Raw genomic sequence first — 20,468 nt, 5'->3', positions numbered from 1 at the left:
CTGCCTCTACACGTTCCAACATAAGCAGTGGGCGGGGCATGAGATGGGGGCGGAGTAGAATTTAACAAATGGCGGTGCAGTTGACCAAATGAACAGGACTTTGTGTGTTTTTGTGTCATTTTTGCTTTGTCAGTGCCCAGAGAGTTTAGCGGCGTGTCGAGCAGGTTGGTAATGTGCAGCTACTTGATTGAGATGCCCATGCAGCCTAATCGCACAACTGGCACTGCTAAGCTGGCACGCTGCATTGTGCTGTTACAGTAACAGACAGAGGAGGAAGAAGGAAGCATCTTCTTTTTGATAATTTGGAGGGCAAAGAGAGAAAGAGCTGAAAATGAGAAATGGAAATGGGTGATGGCTCTTGGAAGTAATGCATAATCTTTTGTTCACAGTGATGGGTTCTGTAGTTAAGATTGCCTTCTGAAACGATGCTGTTTAGATCTTCAAGAGCAGGATGAAGATTGCCGTCCACAATGGCATCATGAGGGTGCTGGACACTGAAAAGGTGGCTCCGTTCTTTAATGCTCCAGGTCCTGGTGAGGGAGACACAAAGGGACAGAAAAAGGGAGTTTATAAAGATGGCTTTGACTGAGAAAGCGAGCAGTAAAGTACGCCAGAGGGTGAGCTCTTCTGGTCAAATCAGACAAAGGAGACACACGCAGGCAGGCAGAGTGAAAGTCACATTCACAATTAATCAGACGCTTCCCTTTGATGAATATCAAGTTTGTATTCTTTATTATCCATGACATGAATACCGAATGATCCGCTCAGTATTAATCATCAGGCCCTCTTTGGCTTTGATCGCAGGAGCAGAGAGCTGCAGTTTACACAAATCACCTTTGAACCCAAAGCCCCCACTAAGAGCAGGACACGCGTGCAACAAAAAGCTCACGAGGATCAAGTTGGGTTAGCCATGCAAAGAAGACGATGTCGGGTGGGACTGGAATGAGGACCCCCAAACGGTGTCTAGGCCATGGAAACACGAGGAGCGTTATAAATACAATGTACTAGACATTACGAGTTTGGGGGGCCGTCATTTGCCAAATTTCTTAACGTCCCTATCTGGGCTTTACCGTTACGGAGGACTCCTTGGTCAGAACCTTTTTGTATTGATGTTCTTATTTCAATCATTTACATCAATGAAGAAGAGCAGCAGACCCCTGCCTGACGGACACCACGTTTAGCATCGTCTAATTCAGAAGTTCCTCTGTTTAAAGGAGACGTCTTTTATTTTTCAAATCAGTTATTTCTTCACAAATCACAGTAGATATGGATTTGCCACCTGAAATTGGGCCCTAAAGTTAAGTGTTTTCAATAAATTGCAAAATATATATATATATATATATTGTGGGATATGGCCGGCCATTCATCCCGGCCAATACCCCCAGGCCGCTAGATGGAGCCCTCCTTGCAATGTGGAGATGCCCCGAATTCCAGCAGGGCATCATGGACTATGGAGTTTTAATACACAGCCTGCTGGATAACGTCGGGGTCGCCAGGGGACGCTGCAGGGAGACACAGAGACGTTTATTTTCCATACAGCCCGGAAGTAAATCCCAGTCACATGATTGGAAGAAATAAAGTGCTACTGGGCTGATGAAGAAAAGGAGAAGTTTTTACCTGACCCGGAAGTGATAGAAGTCACATGGACTGAGGGACAGAAACACTTCTGGGTCACGGACTATAAAGGACTCTGGGAAATCCCAGACAGACGAGCTGAGTTGGGAGGCAGGGTGGCTAAGCATCTGGGAGTGGAGGATTGGTTATTGTGTATTGATTAGTGTTATTTGTATGAATATTGGGGAGTGGAGGGTGCTTTGTGTACTTATTTATAATAATAAATATTATTATTGGACTTTTATCTGGTGTCTGACGCTTGATCTGAGGGTTCAAGGGAGCGAGAGCGACCTAATCTGTCACAATATATATATATATATATATATATATATATATATATATATATATATCGTACTCTCATTGGCGCTTTACAATGGAGGCTAATAGGGCAAGGGGCACCAGTGGGTATTAAAAGCCTAACCACTTAACCAGTGAAGCAGAAAAAAGTTTTGAAATACGGGAGCAAACTCTCCATGTTTGTGACTGCAAAAGGGATCTGGAAATAAACGTTAATCACATAAAGTATCTCTGCTATACTCTAGTGGGGAAAAATCATCGTCCAGAGTTTCAAAGTTGTCTGAACCTTCTCTCGTATTACATACATATACTGTGAATATATCTACAGTCATATGAAAATTTTTGGGAACCCCTCTCAGCCTGCGTAATAATTGACTTTCCTTTCAACAAAAAAGATAACAGTGGTGTGTCTTTCATCTCCTAGGAGTACTGCGGTGTTTTCTGAACAAAGATTTTTAGTGACGCAGTATTTAGTTGTATGAAATTAAATCAAATGTGAAAAACTGGCTGTGCAAAAATGTGGGTCCCCTTGTCATTGTGCTGATTTGAATGCCTGTCACTGCTCAACGCTGATTGGTTGATGAGCTCATTAAGCCTTGAACTTCATAGACAGGTGTGTCCATCATGAGATATAAAGATATTTAAGGTGGTCAATTACAAGTTGTGCTTCCTGCCCTTTGACTCTCCTCTGAAGAGTGACAGCATGGGATACTCAAAGCAACTCTCCAAAGATCTGAAAACAAAGATTGCTGAGTCTCCTGGTTTAGGGGAAGGCTACAAAAAGCCATCTGAGAGGTTTAAACTGTCAGTTCCAACTGTAAGGAATGGAATCAGGAAATGGAAGGCCACAGGCACAGTTGCTGTTAAACCAGCAGGTCTGGCAGACCAAGAAAAATACAGGAGCGGTGTATGAGCAGGATTGTGAGAATGGTGACAGACAACCCACAGATCACCTCCAAAGACCTGCAAGAACATCTGGCTGCAGATGGTGTATCTGTACATCGTTCTACAATTCAAACATCTGTATGGCAGGGTGATGAGAAAGAAGCCACAAACAGAGTCGCTTGTTGTATGCCAATGCTCATTTAGACAAGACAGATTCATTTTGGAACAAAGTGCTTTGGAGTGATGAGACACAAATTGAGTTATTAGGTCAGAACAGAAAACACTTTGCATGGCAGAAGAACACCGCATTCCAAGAAAAACACCTGCTACCTACTGTCACATTTGTTGGAGGTTCCATCATGCTGTGGGGCTGTGTGGCTAGTTCAGGGACTGGGGCCCTTGTTAAAGTGGAGGGTCAGATGAATTCAACCCAATATCAACAAATTCTTCAGGATAATGTTCAAGCATCAGTCACAAAGTTGAAGTTACGCAGGGTTTGGATATTCCAACAAGACAATGAGCCAAAACACAGTTGGAAACTACAAAGGCATTCATGCAGAGGGAGAAGTACAATGTTCTGGAATGGCCGTCACAGTCTCCTGACTTGAAGATCATCGAAAATCTATGGGATGATTTGAAGCAGGCTGTCCATCAAATTGAACTGAACTGGAGAGATTTTGTATGAAGAATGGTGAACAATACCTCCATCCAGAATCAGACACTCATCATAGGCTATAGGAGGACAGCGTCTAGAGGACAAAGGAGGCTCAACTAAGTATTGATGTCATATCTCTGTTGTGGTGCCCATATTTATGCACCTGTCTAAGTTTGTTATGATGCATATTGCATATTTTCTGTTAATGCAATAAACTTAATGTCACTGCTGAAATCCTACTGTGTCCATAAGACATGTCAGATATTAATAGGAAGTTGCTACTTTGAAAGCTCAGCCAATGAGAAACAAAAATCCAAAGAATTAAGAGGGGCGCCCAAACTTTTTCATATGACTGTACATATACAGTATATTTAGATATAGAGATATAGAGACAAAGAGCCAGAAAAGGTTTGGGGCAGCTGCCTAGAGAACTGATCCTGCTCCAAACCGATTGAGTTTGTGTACAGATTGGAGTCTAAAACTGAACTGACCACTGAGGTTGAGATGGTGGGGTTTAAAGGGCGGCAGAGGAAGTGAGGTAGTTATGAGCGGAGCCAAAAGTGACATCATCAGACTCATGACCACAAAAGTGGCATCCTCTGGACCAGTAAGTGACGTCATCGGGCTCGTGACCAGAAAGTGACGTCATCAAGACCGGAAAGTGGTGTTGTCTAGACTGGAAGTAATGCCATTGGGCTTGTGACCAGAAGTGACGTCATAGAGGCCAGGCAGAATTTCCCGTAACGGGTCTGCAGTGGAAAGAAAGAAAGGATCAGTGCACTCTGCCACCCCGCTGGTCTGGTGTGGGATTTCTTTGCTTCGAGCCCTTTAGCTGCCTCCCATGCACACGCGTGTGACGATATACACCGACCGGCTGCTTTATTAGGTACATCTGTTCAATTGCTTGTTAACATAAATACCTAACCAGCCAATCACATTGTCAAGACGACCTGCTGAAGTTCAAGCTGAGCATCCGAATGAGGAGGAAAGGTGACTGAAGTGACTCTGAACGTGGCGTGGCTGTTGTGCCAGATGGGCATTCGACATTATGAAATACTGGAAATTATACAGTAAAATCAAACCCTGACTTATCCGCGGGAGAACTTAAACGATATGAGTGGATACGGTAATCAATTGTGTACCTCGCTCCATTTACCAAGGGTGCAACAATTTTAAAGATGGCCACTTTAGAGATCAGCGCTTGCCTTCCGTTATCTCCTCTCAGTTTCTCCACACTTCTGGTATTCTACGTCATTACGTCCCCTACGTGCGGAATGATTTTGCGGTCATTTACACGAATACCACAGAGCTGATAGTCGACATACTCTGTGATTTTTCTACCATAAACAGTTGCGTTAAATGAGTTTGTTTCAATAAATAGCTTCTAGATATCTACAAGGGGGGTGTGCCCCACAGGTTGAGAAACACTACATTAAGCCAAAACCCCCTGTCCCGCCATCTCCGCGCTGCACCTTGAATTTCCACTCCTTTGAGTCTGACTGTTAATGTCCCCTGGTGGTCTTTATCAAAACAATCCACATAAATAATAACATCACATGGACCTCTGTAATCGTATCCTTTTGTTGCTTCTTCATCGGCGTGTTCTTCCCAATCCCTGCCCTGACCAGGGCACTCTCGGCCACAGATAATGAGTTAAAAATCTAAAAGCCCCCTTTGCTCGCACCCCTTAATGCATGCAGAAACTCTAAATGAGGCGATGCCTTCAGAAATGAGATGTCCAGTGACACCTCGAGTCAAGAATGTGCCTGGTCCTAAACGCGAGAAGCAGGCCTGCGCAGGCCACAGAAGCCACCTTCAAAAAGGGACAGCCGCGCCTCTGCTGTCTGGGTGTCCTGCCATTATGTCAATCTTTTAGAAATCTGGTTTTGAATTTCTTTTTACTTATAGGATGTCCTGTTGGCTTGGTTTGGGAATTTTAATGGAAAATGGAACAGTAAAAGACCAAAATCTCAAGAGTCAAATCTGACAGGCCTGTTAAATAAGCAAGTTGACCTCTTGAGTGTTCAACCCTGCTGTACCACTCATAGCGAGACACTGTAGCGCCCCCCTGGCGACATTTCAGCCACGGACTGAACCTGCTTTCTCTAGTAGAGCTTTGGGGAGTGCTGGAGCCAATTCTGGGTGGGATGCCAGTCTGCCACCGAGTCTGACCTCACCTCATCCGCCTGGTCCAGTCGGAGTTGGCACACCACTCTTGGCTGCAGCTGAATGGTGGGATGGCACATAATATTTTAAACACGGCCACGACAAGGCGGGTGCAGACTTACTGAAGAGAAGCATGCTGTAGTTGTATGAGCCCAGTGTGTTGGAGGCAAAGCAGGTGTAGTTTCCAAAGTGTTGGGATGTCACGTTGGTGAACACGAGGAGTGAGCGGGTCTTTTCGTTTTGGATCTTGATGCCGCTGGTATGTTCAGCAAGCCTAAGAGCCAGAAAAACACAAAAAGGTTACAATGGCAGGACTCGGAATCTGCAGTCGTGGCCAAAAGTTTGGAGAATGACCCCAGTGTTGGTGTTTTTAGATCTTTGTGTCAGATGTTTCTCTGGTGTACTGAAGTAGAATTACAAGCCGTTCAGAAGTTTCAAAGGTTTTGATTGACAATGACATGAAGTTCGATATTTGCAGTGTTGGCCCTTATTTCTTTGTCAAGACCTCTGCAGTTCACCCTGGCAGGCTGGCAATCAACTTCTGGGCCAAACCCTGACTAACAGCAGCAGCCCATTCTTGCAGAACCGGAATTGGTGGGTTTGTGTTTGCCCACCCGCCTCTTGAGGAATAACCACACGTCCTCAATGGGGAGTTTCCAGCCATGGACCCCAAAATGTTGATGTTTTGTTCCCTGAGCCCCTCAGTTCTCACTTTTGCCTTATGGCCCGGTGCGCCATCATGTTGGTCACCAAACTGTTCTTGGATGGTTGGGAGAAGTTGCTCTTGGAGGATGTTTTGGTCCCATTCTTTATTCACTGCTCGAGATCGGGGGTCACCACCGGTGCGCAGCTGGTTCAGGAATGGCACCAGGCAGGTGGGAGTGAAGACTTTGGGAGGATGGCCTGGTGGGGGTCAAGGAGGGAAGCAAAGAAGCCAAGAAAAACATCAGGGACAGACTGATATTCTGGGATTGGACTGCTGAGGACTGCTGGTGGTAAAGTCATTGTCTCTGATGAATCCCCTTTATGATTGTTTGGGGAATCTGGAAGAAAGAAAAGGTGAGTGGCGCTACCATCAGTCCTGTGTCTGGCCAACACTAAAGCACCCTGAGACCACTCATGTCAGCCAAGGAAGTGCAGGGCTCACTCACTCACACAGCCAATGAATAGAGAATGGCACCAAAACATCCTCCGAAAGGAACTTCTGCCAACTATCCAAGAACAGTTTGGTGACCAACATGATGGAGCACCGGGCCAGAAGGCAAAAGTGAGAACTGAGGTGCTCGGGGAACAAAACATCAACATTTTGGGGTCCATGGCCAGGAAACTCCCCATCGAGAACTTGTGGTCAGGAGGCGGGTGGACAAAGAAAAACCCACCAATTCTGATTCAGCAAGAATGGGCAGCTGCCATCAGTCAGGATTGAGCCCAGAAGTTGATTGCCAGCCTGCCAGGGTGAATTACAGAGGTCTTGATAAAGAAAGAAAGGCCAACACTGAAAATATGGACTCTGTGCATAAACTTCATGTCATTGTCACTAAAAGCCTTTGAAACTTCTGAACGGCTTGAAATTCTACTGCAGTCTACCAGAGAAACATCTGACAAGAAGATCTAAAAACACTGAAGCAGCAAACTGTGAAAACCAACACTGGGGTCATTCTCAGAACTTCTGGCCACGACTGTCGATTGTTACTCATTTCCATTTTCACCTGCTTACTTGGCTGTGGTCACATTGGCAGCAGTCTAAGTAAAGACGCCCAGTTGCCCCTTTACTCTCCAACTCCTGTGTGGGATACCGAGGCACTCCCAAGAAAGATTGGAATTATAACCCCTCCAGCATGCCCTGGTCCCCCACCCTGAGGACTCATCCCTTTTTGGACATGCCTGAAACATCTCCACTGGGAGGCCTGCAGGTGGCACCCTAATCATAGGCCTAAGCCACCTTAACTGGCTGCCCACCTGAGTGATCCACATGACAATACCACCGCCTTTAGGACGAGCCGGAAGGGTCTCATGCATTGTGGTTTGGGTGGCGGTCAAAGACAAACCGACCCCTGGATGCCAACCCTAATTCTAAGGGTGTGTAACTGTGTGACTTTATATCCAGCCAGCCATTTATTTTATAAAACTGCTTTTTCCACTAAAGCAGGGCTGTCCAGCTCTGGGCCTGGTGGGCCGCAGTGGCTGCAGGTTTTCATTCCCACCCTTTTCCTAATCAGTTTTCACTGCTAATCACTTTTCCCCTTCATTTTCATAGCCTTGTCTTTAAGGATTCAGTCCTCTCAATCGATTTGTTTCTTCATTAAATGGCAGCCAAACAGAAATGAGACGTGAAACGAGCCGACAGGTGAACGTCAAACTCCGGCCAGTTTCACTTAATGAGAAGCCGATTCTTGCTGTTCATTAAAGCCGTTATTGAATATCAGAACTTGTTGCCGCTCTCGTTCTGCCACAGCTGACTGTTCATTTTCTGTTTTTTCTAAGACCACCATCAACATGTTTGGGTGACCTGAGCAGACCTCCAAATGACCGAGACCTTCACCTTTCTTTATTTTCAGGCGAGCTGGTCATATGGCGGTTCGTTTTGGGTCTCATTATTGTTTAAGGAAAAAGAAACAACTAAGGGGTACGAGTCACGTGAAATAAAATGAAAGGCAAAACAAGTGACTCAGCAGCTAAAACGGCTCACTGATTAATTAGATGGTTAGAATGAAAACCTGCCGCCACTGCGGCCCACCAGGACCAGGGCTGGACACCCCTGACTTAAGGGACCTGCGTCACGTCAATTATAACAAAGGCAAAATGAGTTAAGTAGCAGCAAAAACAGTTCACTGATTAAGAAGATGGTTGGAATGAAAACCTGCAGCCACTGCGGCCCACCAGGACCAGAGTTGGTCACCCCTACACTAAAGGGTCATATGGAGGAGTACCTATCTCTGGAGTATATGGCATAAGGCAAGAACCAGCCCTGAAGGGCAGTGCCAGTCTGTCACAGGGCACATTCACAGTGGACCAGTTTAGAGAGGAGCAGTAGGAAGAGAATAACAGACACGGGGAGAACATGCAGACCCCCAAGGACAGGGACTGAGCCCAGCAGTGTTAACGCAGGGCGCCACTCATACATAAAGAAAAGACCTGTGAGTTATTCAGCGGTATGTATTCCTTCATAAGGGTCATCGACCCACCCGCTTTTGTGCCCATTTAATCCTTTCACAGTGACAATGGCATCAGAGGAGGCCCGACTGTGAATGTGATGCCGTGGGCATTGAGTCTGATGTGATGGCAGATCTTTAACCCGTGAGTCAAAGCCGGACACAGACACAGATGGCCCACACATCTGTAGACTCCCACTGGCCATTAATGTGACGGCCACATGCAAGTCCCCCCCTCCATTTTAGGCTGGCAGCAAGGAGCCAGCAGTGCTACCCGATGGGCCAGCCGCGGTTTTCATATTCAGTGCAATGCTGGACTCGCCTGAGCTGACATTTGAATGGTAATTCATGACTGCGGCCCTGGAAACCTTATCAGGTAGGTAAAGATGGTAGAAGATAATAAAATAACATCTGGGGGGGCTTTTAGTAAATTACGCGTTATCACCTACAACTTCGGCTCATGGCTCCAAATGCCACTCTTGACAATAACATTATTAACGAAAGGCTGAGTGAGATGTTCATTCCTGTAATATTAGGAGGCACAATGGCAGGGCCTGCATTTTTAATACCTTAGCTCTGCCCCGTGAATGCCACCCCATCAGTCTGGGAGTTAAGGAACCCTAGATAAGGCCACCTGACCAAGCCGGCCGTGAAATGAGCGCATGTCTGAAGTACCTTGGATGGGCTGACTTTTGGGTGATATGCCCCCCACCCCCCCCCAACTATCCCACCAAAAAGAACCCGACCGTGTCTATTACCTTTTGTCATCTTTGTACCACTCAAAGCTGGCAGCTGGCACCGACATTGCCTCACAGCGCAACAAGGCGCCCTTACCCACTTGGGCGGGCATGTTCTTCCCATCTGTGATCACAGGAGGATCTGAAGAGAAGAGGGCACACAATGACAGCTCTTAGACAACTTCTTAAATGTTTGAGTTGAACTTTAGAGGGCTGCAAGATTTGAACCCTTGGCTGCACACTAACTGCTGTGCCACTGCCCCCTGTGTCACCTACGCTGCACAAACGTCTACACTTAATTGTCTTCTTCTGTTTAATTAAGGCCCCATGGCACAGTTTGAGTGTGCAAACCTATTGACTGACGTCGAGTTGTTTCTTTTAACCACACAGAATGTCACTTGTGCCAGGCTCGTCCTAAACTGCAGACAGAATTTTTGACATCAGTGACAAAACCCCCAGATTGGGGCCAAAATGCTGTGTGTATCTGTGACTGACGCTTCTTAAGAGGGAGCAGGTCGGGATCAGACGCTTTCTGGGGTGGCGAGACCCTTGTAGGGTGTGAACCCCTCCTGTCCTTGAGTGTGTAGCGTGCACACCACTGCGGTCACATGAAAGAGTGTCACGCGGTGTGAGCCAAAGGCAGACAGCTGGGCCCTAGATAAGGCGTGGGGTCTAACGCTACGTCCACATTGCTACGTTTCTGTTTAAAAACTGTCAATGCCACACAGGTTGGACGGGCATCCCGAGCAGAGATGGAGATGGTTCCTTACCCATTTGTCTGTGGACAATAAAAGAGATGCCCCAGTTGGCACCCCAAACTTTCATTGGCTGTTTGTTTGCTGTCATTCCCACAAGATGAACATCGGACCCCATTTTATTAATAATCAGTGCAGCAATCTGGGGAATTCCAAAGGCTTACTTTTTCTTGCAACTGTATATATTGTAAATGCCACGCAGGATCACATGGAGAAGGGGATGGTTCCTTACCCGGACGGGAGGCTCCAAACAGGCAGATGGGCATCAAGAGAAAGGAAGAAGGCAGACCCAGAAGTGACAGCCCACCACTGGAAGATACTGCTGGGGACTTTTTAATTCCCTCAGAACAGGAGATGGCAGCAGCGCTCCGCATCGGCACCCATTTGGGAACCAGTAGGGAATGCTGGGAGATGTAGTCCGGCAATACAGCCCTGCTGGGGCCCATGGGTGACACAAGGGGGCGCTGTTGGGAAAGAACTTCTGTATGACCCAAAAGTACTTGCATCGGGCAGTGGCCCTGGCACCAGACGTACTCCCGGGTCCTTAATAAAAGGGGCCGCACTCCCTCGCCCAGGTGTGTCGGAGCTGGGAGGACGTGGAGTGACACTCACCTGGAGGAGGGCAGTGCGGTGCTGAGAAGAAGGGAGGAATTGTGGGGAGACAGAGAGAGAAATCTGTGCTTGTTTTTAGTTTTGAAGAAATCTGGTTAAAAGAAAAAAATCCTTTATTTGAACCCGGGACTCTTTGTGTGTTCGTGTTGGGGTTGGGCAGGCTGACCCCCCAGTTTCTATCACAATATTTAAAAATAAAAAAAAAACAATCGTCCATTAAATTAAAAATAAACCCAAACCCCAAATGTTCTATAAATGCCGCAGTCATACCAGGGGAGACGGAGACGTCCATCTACTCACAGTTGACGGTGACTTGGACTTTGTGCATGTCTGTGTTGGTGGGTCCGTTTTCTGTGACACATTCGTATTCGTCCGCCTGGTATCTGGTGATGCCTGTGATTTCCAGAAACTCTCCTTCGCTCATTTCACCATCTGAGGAAAAAGTAAAATGAATCAGCACTGTAGCCCACCGGAAAGCTTTGGTTAGCACCCTGGGCCTGCGTTTTAGGTGGGCTCAATGTCTCTGCGTGCTTTAACGAATTCTTACAATAAATGACACCAAAGTAAACAAGCAGTGTACTACTGATATTAGGACAGTGACGTCATATCATTTTACATTATGCGTATTTAGAAAACGCTGAAACACAAATACAGACCCTCAGAGAGTGCTGAACGGCGAGGCCAATTCATTTGTTTTTGCTCTTCACTGCAGACCTTTGGGTTTGACATCAAAAGATGAATATGAGACAAGGGTTCAGAATTCTCTCGTTCTTGCTGATTCACTCAAAATCCACAGACCTTATCTGACCGAGTGTATGTGGTCCGGACCTTGGCCTTGTCCCATCCGGATTACTGTGACTCACTGCTAGCAGGAGGACCATCAAGATGCTGCAGATGGTCCAGAACTCAGCAGCCCATCTTGTGTTCAACCAGACGATTCGGACGCATGTCACTCCTGTCTTCAAGTCACATCATTGGCTCCTGTAGCAGCACACGTCAAGTTCAAATCCATGATGCTCACCTATTGAACAGTCGGTGGGTCGACAACTGTGTACGTGGAGACCTCCGTGAGGTGCTGTGCTCCTTCTCACCCACTCCGGAGGTCTGCCAGTGATGCCACCTCCACTCAAATCTCAGTCCAGACACTTTCCTGGCTGGTGGAAGGATCTGCCCACCTCCATCTGAACTGCTGACTCCCTCCATGTGTTTGAGAAGCGACTGAAAACCCAACTGCTCTGTGGATTTCTGTCACACCGTTAATGGATGAGTTTATTTTATTTTTGCTCTGTGGATTTCTGTCATGTTGTTAAATGTTCCGCCCCGATGGAATGGTCCTTACGGACGTCACTGCAGTTGTGACCCGCCGGGTGGGCTACTTTGAGCAGCTGTTTAGAGCTCATCCTCCGGCTGAGACGTTGGAAATCTCTGGGTCTGTGGTTCTTGAGGTTGATCCTCCGATTAGCGGTGAACCCCCCAGTCTCACTGAGATGGCACAGGCGGTGACCCAGAGGAGGGATCTGTGGTATCCGAGGTGAACTTCTCCAGGCTGGTGGTCAGGCTGTCCTCCTGGCATTGCAAGCAATCTCTGCTTCCATTTGGGAGACGGGCATCATCCCAACTGACTGGAAAAGGGAAGGGTGATGGCCTGGATTGCAGTAACTACAGGGGGATAACACGGCCCTCAGTGCTGGGTAAGATCCTCGCTAGGGTCGTCCTCAATAGGATCCGTGATCACTTTGCTCACCTACCAGCGTCCAGAACAGTCTGGTTTTACACGTAAGAAGTCCACCATCGACCACATCCTGGCACTGAGGGTTCTCATGGAGCACAAACACGAATATCGGCAGAGTTTCTTTCCAGCCTTTCTCGATTTTCGCAAAGCGTTCGACTCCCTTAATCGAGCTGCCCTGTGGGACATCCTGAGGGTTCGTGGGATCCCCTCGAGGTTGCTGGATATCATGGCCGGCCTGTCCACTGGTACTGGGAGTGCTGTGCAGAGTGGAGGCAGGACTTCTGCGTTTTTCCCAGTTGATTCTGGGGTCCGTCAGGGGTCTGTTCTGCTCCTACTCTAGTCAAAGCTTACATGGACTGGGTGTTGGGCAAGGGCGTGGGGTCCAGCGGCTGGGGGGGCATCTGTTGGTGAAGAGAGATTCACAGATCGTGACTTTATTGATGATGCTGTGATCTTCACTGAGTCAATGGAGGCTCTGATCAGGGGTCTCGAGAGACTGAGTGAGGGGTCTGAGTGTCTGGGGTTGTGAGGGTCCTGATAAAAACCAACATCAGGCCTTCAATGACCTCCTGGTCACGGCCATCAGCAGTGTGTCTGCCTGCAGAGAAAGTGTCGACCTCATCGAGAGGTTTACTGACTTCAACAATGACATTCATGCGACTCTGGCGACTCGTCCTATGAAGTCAGTAGATGGATTGGGACAGCATGGGGAGGTCATGAGGTTACTGGACAGGGGTGTGTGGCGCTCCTGATATCTGCAAAAGGACGAAGGTCCAAGTCTTTAGAGTCCTGGTGCTCCCTGTTTGTGAGACATGGACGCTATCCAGTGACCTGAGATGAAGACTGGACTCCTTCATGTGGGTCTCTTCAGAGGTCCTTGGGTCCCGCTGGTGTGACTTTGTGTTGCTCATGGAGTCCCGAATGAGGCACATGACCTGCATTGTGAGGGGGCGTCAGTTACAGCAGTGTGACCATGTGGTGTGATTACCCGAGGGGGATCCGGCTCAATGTTGAGGACCCGAGGTCAAGGGGACACCCACATAACACCTGGCTGTGGCAGATAGAAGGGTGGGACTAGGCCGCGTGTCTGCCTGGGGGGTTGCCAACCAGGATCCCGAGCTGTTTCGTTGTGTGGTGGGTGCTGTACCAGTGCCTGCTCCTCAACCTGACGTGACCTGACCTGTTAATTGATCGTTTTTTTTGCTATGCAAGCTTTATGTCTCTTCACTTATGGTAATCTGATTTGGGCATCGCGGGTATCAGTGCCAAAATGATGTTACTCGATTATGTTGACCTCATTTGTAAGTTGCTTTGGATAAAAGTGTCTGCAAAGCAAATAAATGTAAATGTAGGACTGGCTCTACAGAACAAGCCTCCGACCCACCAAAGGCAGCCGAGCCCCAAACTCAGATGGTAGGATTCTGCCGGTACAGGTCCCAAAAAAAGGGGCTAAGGCTCTTTAACTTGAAAGACAGACGATAGGGAAACCAGAAATGTCTAAAAAAATTCCTTTACAATTTTAATAATTCATAAAGAGTATCACAATAGACAAGCCAGGAAAGGGGGTCAAAACTGAAAGAGCTGCACCCCCAAAACAGCATCTTACAAGCAAAGCCAGGAAATCTGACAAAACAAAGAATCACAAGCTCAGCGTTGGGGAACTTAAACGCTCGCTGGGCGGGGCTTGCAGCATCACAGGTGGCCCCGCCTCCTCGGGCTCCACATGCAAGACAAAAGGAATCGGACCAGAAGGGCAAGGCAGCGCAAAACTAACAAGATTTAAAAATATCAGATTCTCAACAATCAAAGTTTGAGCTCAATCATACGATATAAAGAAGGAAATAAAGAGAAAATCAACAATATTTATAGCATATTATTTCAAGGACTGCAGAAAATTGAATAAAACAGAAAAGCCTGGCGGAAACACAACACAGTCGAGCCAAGAAAAGATGGAGGGGGGGGGGGGACGCAAAGGGGGTCCAGGAGGGACGGCCGTCGTCCAAACCTGCTGGAAGACCAGCGAAGGCGCATTATTACTGCTCATCAGCGCCAATCTGCTTCTGGGCCTGCTAATTCCTGCCAGATGAAGACGCAGACACGAAAACAATTTTCTCTAATATTATTATTCTTTTTTTTTTTTTGCTTTATTAAATGCTTTCATGGAATTCCAGAGGGGCTCACACATTTAGCAGACAATGTTTAAAATATCTATGAAGTCAAAATTAGGGAGAGAAAGAAAATCGCACTCGATTTGGTGAATGTTGCCTGACTGGCGGGCTAAGCCTCAAGGTATCCCTTTGGGCAGACAGAAGCTTTAAAAATGTATATTCATATCCACACCGAGACCAAAAAACAGAAGAACAAAAAAGAGAAATGCAAATTACAAACCAGATAGATAGATAGATAGATAGATAGATAGATAGATAGATAGATAGATAGATAGATAGATAGATAGATAGATAGATAGATAGATAGATAGATAGATAGATACAGATGGCACCCATGTTGGCGTGATCTTCCCCTCTACTTACCCTTCCTTTACCTGTTTTCATCAGGGTGTGGCGGGCCCTTTCCTGGCTGGGACGCCTCCACACTGGGAGGACAGGGGGAGCAAGCGTGGCCAGAGCGTTACCGCCCCTGGAACATTAGATGGCAGCCCCTACCGGTGCTCAGGGCTCCATGGGAGTTGGTACAACCCTACTGGGACCTGTGGGCACTGCCAGGGGGTGCTGCAGCAGCTGCTGAGCCCTCATGGCCAGTTCTTCTGTCACACCTGGAAGTGCTGCCGGAAGAAGGTCATCAAACACCAGGAGACTTCGGGGTGCCTTATATAAGGGTGCAGAGTCGGGAGGATAAATAGATAGATAGAAATGTACTGTAGTAGGCAGGATAGATAGATAGATAGATAGATAGATAGATAGATAGATAGATAGATAGATAGATAGATAGATAGATAGATAGAAATGTAGTGTAGTAGGCAGGATAGATAGATAGATAGATAGATAGATAGATAGATAGATAGATAGATAGATAGATAGATAGATAGATAGATAGATAGATAGATAGATAGATAGATAGATATGTAGTGTAGTAGGCAGGATAGATAGATAGATAGATAGATAGATAGATAGATAGATAGATAGATAGATAGATAGATAGATAGATAGATAGAAATGTAGTGTAGTAGGCAGGATAGATAGATAGATAGATAGATAGATAGATAGATGGATAGATAGATAGATAGATAGATAGATAGATAGATAGATAGATAGATAGATAGATAGATAGATAGATAGATAGATAGATAGATAGAAATGTAGTGTAGTAGGCAGGATAGATAGATAGATAGATAGATAGATAGATAGATAGATAGATAGATAGATAGATAGATAGATAGATAGATAGATAGATAGATAGATAGAGCACATTTCATGCTTGTCTATTATTTAGACACTTCCATTACATTTGTATGTAGTGCCTTGTACATCTTTCCATTATTAACAGTTTTTACTTTGTATCTATTATTTAATGCCCTCATATATTTTATCTATTAGTTAGACAGACTATTTCCTTTTCTCCAGCTGTTACATTATTAGATCTCTCAGTTATAAAGATCCTTTGCTTTTTATCAATTGTATAGCGCCTTTCATATCATCTGTCTGTATTTCTATCTATTATATCGAGGCAGTCCTTTCCTTTTCTCCCGCTAGTACATAGTCCCTGTCATATCTATTTATTATACAGATTCTTTACTTTCTATCGATTATATAGTGCCTTTCATATTTATCAATCTCTTATATAGCACCTTGCACATCTATCTGCCTGTCTATCTAAAATGGGCCACAGGAATATGTCATTGTCATCAGTACAAACTCCACAGTGCAGTATGTGTCTGGCGTGAAGCCAGTGGTGGCACATCCAGCTGGGCATCGTGGAGCTCAGAGGTGAAGGTGGCATCCCATGTGCTCTACAGACCCCGGGTCAGCGCCAGAGCAGACTTTGCTGCATTGCCTGCTTCTCCCTTCTTGTGGCCTTTTGTCCCTGACACGATGCCCGCTGCCATTCGTATGTTTCCAGCGAGTAACTTCACAGACTTAATGAATGACAGTCGTTACCAGGATGCTCCTGTTGTTGCGGCCCGCCCAGCTCTGGGGACTACACTCAATATCACTGAATTTATAAAAATGTTACTCTAACAAATAGAGCTGGTGGGCCTCTCTGAGGTACAACGCTTTTGATTAATGGTGTGCCCGGCTGAAAACTGACGTCTCCAGTGCCTCCCTGGTCATTGGCAAAAGCAGCCATTAGTCCCCTCTCTCCACACTGTCACTTTGATGGATGGCCGTTAGCCTGAGAAGAAGGCGGCAGGAAGGGGCACTTGGCGTGGCACTGGAGTGTTGGTGAGCGGAGTGAGAGATGATGGGGCCATTGAAGACACAGCCTCTCCTCTGCCCTTCTCTTTCTCGACTTGTCCCACTTTTCCATAACATTTCTTCCTTTGCTACATAACTGTCTATCTTCATGTCTTTTATTATCAAATGTTTCCTGGCCATGACCATCTCTGCGGTGTCACAATACCAGCAGTCGAGTTTCACCCAACATTGTTGAAAATACGGCCAGAGAAGGCAACTAAAAACGCAGCGCAGTGAAGTATTTGCTCAAGTGCTGCTCATTCAATAGAAGAAAAAAAAAATAACAGACGTACTCCCGACAAATATTAAAAAAGCAAAAACTATGAGAGTCAACAGAAGTGTCATGACAAAAACACCACTGGGGTGCCACTCTGTTGCTTTATGAGCCACCCAGGTTGGCCAGCAGAATGGATGCCACCGCTGACACCAACCTAATCTGATCTCCTTTAACGATACGCACAGGTGACAATCTTCTAATGCCAGGTCACAGGGGCTACTGGTGGCACAGACATGAACATAGCAGCCATAATGAATGTTAAATTAGTAATTCAAAAAGAGACCTGCCATCGTAAAACAACACAATGCCCCCCTAGCATCACCAAAAGCCAGCGTCCACTGCTAACGATGCCAACATGGAGAACATCTACAAATGAGACACAAGCCTAGACAGGAGGAAGGAAGGTGGCAGCACACATTACTGGAGTGCAGTCCACTGTGATGAAGCAGGCGAGGAGGAGGACACCTGAGGTGCCCACCACACTACTGAGGCTGCAGGATTTTCACTTGAGACGGAGTTTCTTGTTCTTACGCCGTTGCGTTTTAAGGTCAAACTGATGGCATCCAGTCCTGCAGACGCGGGTTATGACTGATGATGGCACGCTTGGCTAGAAGGAAACAGCACGGTCGGCTTCACTTACTTTTGTGTTTCCACTTGATGGTGGGCTCTGGGCGTCCAATGGCCAGACAAAACAGATTGACATTGCTGCCTTCGTTTACAGAGATGTCAGCGGAGATGTTCACAATCTTGGCTGGAACTGACAAAGATAGAAAAAATAAAGCAACAAAAAGATTTGGTTATTCAGCTTGGAAGGACCGGAGGAGATGGAGACCCCCTTTGTGGCCACCACTTTTAACAAAGAGGCTAACGGCTCCATCCTTTATTTAAAATTCACCTTTACAAGAGGAGGGAGGCACCCTGATGTTGGCAGCAACCGTCCCAACGCAAGGCTCCCTGAGGGCACAGAAATATACAGAAGCTTAAAAACGTCTTAAGGAAATGTGGAGAGGACCCCCACTCTGAAAGCCCCCCTTGCTAGGAACACAACTGGCAATCCAGTCAGTGTATTGTGCCACCGGGCCTCACATGAAGATGAAAGGCTGGAGCTGCCGCCTCTGATTAGACGTACACACTGCCTCCTGCTGGCACGCTGACGAGGCGCTTCACATTTCTGACTGTGCCCCCCCCTCTGCCACTGACTACTACAGAAAGTCCTGCTCTGTCAGGATGGCGGCACTGCATTGTGTTGTGAAAGGGGGCAGCTGGACAGATGCCACATAAGATACTGCAATATAAAATGAATTATCAGTATAGCGGGCAGAGTGGCACAGGGGTGCTGGACTTCAAACCCTCAGGCTGTGGGCTCTGATCCCACTGCTGCCACCACTGTAAGCCACGTCACCAGCCTGTGCTCCAGTTTGGAATGTAACCAGTGGCATCTCAAATGTTGGAAAAGGCGTCAGCCAAAGAAAGAATAACCTGGAGGTGCTTTACACCTCAGCTGAAGGTGCAAGAGAAGATCTGAAGACACCTCGTAGTGAGAAATGAGCACAATGAGGAGCCCTTCTAGTGGATCACTACAAAGATTACAATATGCAAGCTACGGGGAACTCAGGACCCTTCTTCAGGCAAAGAGGTAATCAAGAAGAAGGGGTCTGAGCTGAAAAAGGGGTCTGAGCTAAAAAAGGGGCCCGATCTCAGTGAAAAGACAGACCCTAAATCCTCAAGATAGGCCCCAGAACCCTCTAATAGGCCCCATATCATAGAGGTAGACCCCACACCCTAAGGATAGGCCCCAGGGACTAAATAAAACACACACCCCATATGTTTAGGACAGGCCCCCAATCCTCATGATAGGCCCAGGTCACTGATACAGGCCTCAGAACCCTCTAATAGGCCCCATATCACAGAGGTAGACCCCACACCCTAAGGATAGGCCCCAGGGACTAAATAAAACACACACCCCATATGTTTAGGACAGGCCCCCAATCCTCATGATAGGCCCAGGTCACTGATACAGGCCTCAGAACCCTCTAATAGGCACCACATCACAGAGGTAGACCCCATTCCCTAGGGATAGGCCTCAGATCTTAGAGAAAACACCCCCCCCATATCTTCAGGACAGGCCCCTTAATCCACAGATAAGCCCCAGATCCTCAAGATAAGCTGCAGATTTAGAATCCTTGGCCCTCAGAATTTTCCCCCAATCCTACAGATAAGCTCCAGATCTCTGAGACGGGCCCTCAAATCATTTTGATAGGCAGACAGATCTGGACGTCCCAGCACATGGCAGTTGGGGTTTCACTGGTGGCCGCGTAGCCAACGACGTGGGCCGCGGCTCTAGATGGCCCAGAGCGCACACACGCCCCTCGCCACTTACCTTGCACGATGAGGTAGACGTGGGCCGTCCGCGGTTCGTTGCGTGACTGATATGAACAGGTGTAAGTCCCCTCGTCGATCACGCTGACGTTGTTGATCTTAATAGAAAACTCACTCTTGTTGTTGCTGATGACCGTCACCCGTGGGTCCAACGACCACTTGTCGTTGCCCGTGAAGAGGATGTTGGAGCGGTTCAGCCAGGCCTTGTGCACCACCTCACTGTCAATGAAGCATCTGAAAAGTAAAAACAAAAAACAGCAAAGTGTGACACATGGAGAGCGTAGCAGACGGCAAGTGTTAGAAAGCCAAGTGTCGGTGCCTGGGACGCGTCTTCATTTACTAAACGCAGCCTCTGAGCTCAGTGGGCTTCATAGTGGAATACAGGGCACAAGAGTAACGGGCACTGGGCTTAAACATGGAAGGATAGAAATCAATGAAATACGGCAGCACATTGCACCATAAAGGCAGCCATATAAAGAAAAGGTGGCACCTCCATGTGTCACCCTGACCCACCACAGAATGGCCTGAGGTGACGGCAAAGGAGCCGAACCACTGCACTGTCCCAGGGATTGGACGCTGGTCATGTGACTGAGACCAGAGGGGCGATTCTGAGGAGCCAGTATGACCATCGACCTGCTCTGCTAAACCAGCCCTTTGGCTCTCGTTATTAAAACATGGCATCTGACAAAAATCCTCCCTGAAGCAAAGCGCAGCGCAAGGCTCTTGAAACGTTACAACTGTAATTATTAAAGATGCAGGGATTAATTAGTAGGGGATTGAAAATGGCCGACACCC

The 20,468-nt window shown here is 47.0% G+C and overlaps 1 protein-coding gene across 1 annotated transcript in view; it reads right to left on the bottom strand.

The window, feature by feature from the left end:
* Positions 1-386: 386 nt before the first annotated feature.
* Positions 387-20,468, bottom strand: part of iglon5 (IgLON family member 5) — a 399,602-nt gene continuing 379,520 nt past the window's right edge. The window contains exons 3-8 of the mRNA XM_051920523.1: positions 19,675-19,907; positions 17,935-18,051; positions 11,174-11,305; positions 9,528-9,648; positions 5,740-5,891; positions 387-530 (exon numbers count right to left, since the gene is read on the bottom strand). Of these exons, the coding sequence (XP_051776483.1) occupies positions 433-530; positions 5,740-5,891; positions 9,528-9,648; positions 11,174-11,305; positions 17,935-18,051; positions 19,675-19,907 (853 nt within the window). The 3' untranslated portion in view covers positions 387-432. The remainder of the gene's footprint in view (positions 531-5,739; positions 5,892-9,527; positions 9,649-11,173; positions 11,306-17,934; positions 18,052-19,674; positions 19,908-20,468) is intronic.

The sequence above is a fragment of the Erpetoichthys calabaricus genome, chromosome 17 (genome assembly GCF_900747795.2).
Source record: "Erpetoichthys calabaricus chromosome 17, fErpCal1.3, whole genome shotgun sequence".
In the NCBI taxonomy this organism is placed as follows: domain Eukaryota; kingdom Metazoa; phylum Chordata; class Cladistia; order Polypteriformes; family Polypteridae; genus Erpetoichthys; species Erpetoichthys calabaricus.
The sequence above is the reverse complement of the archived record's forward strand: the minus strand, read 5'-3'. Positions and strand labels throughout refer to the sequence as shown.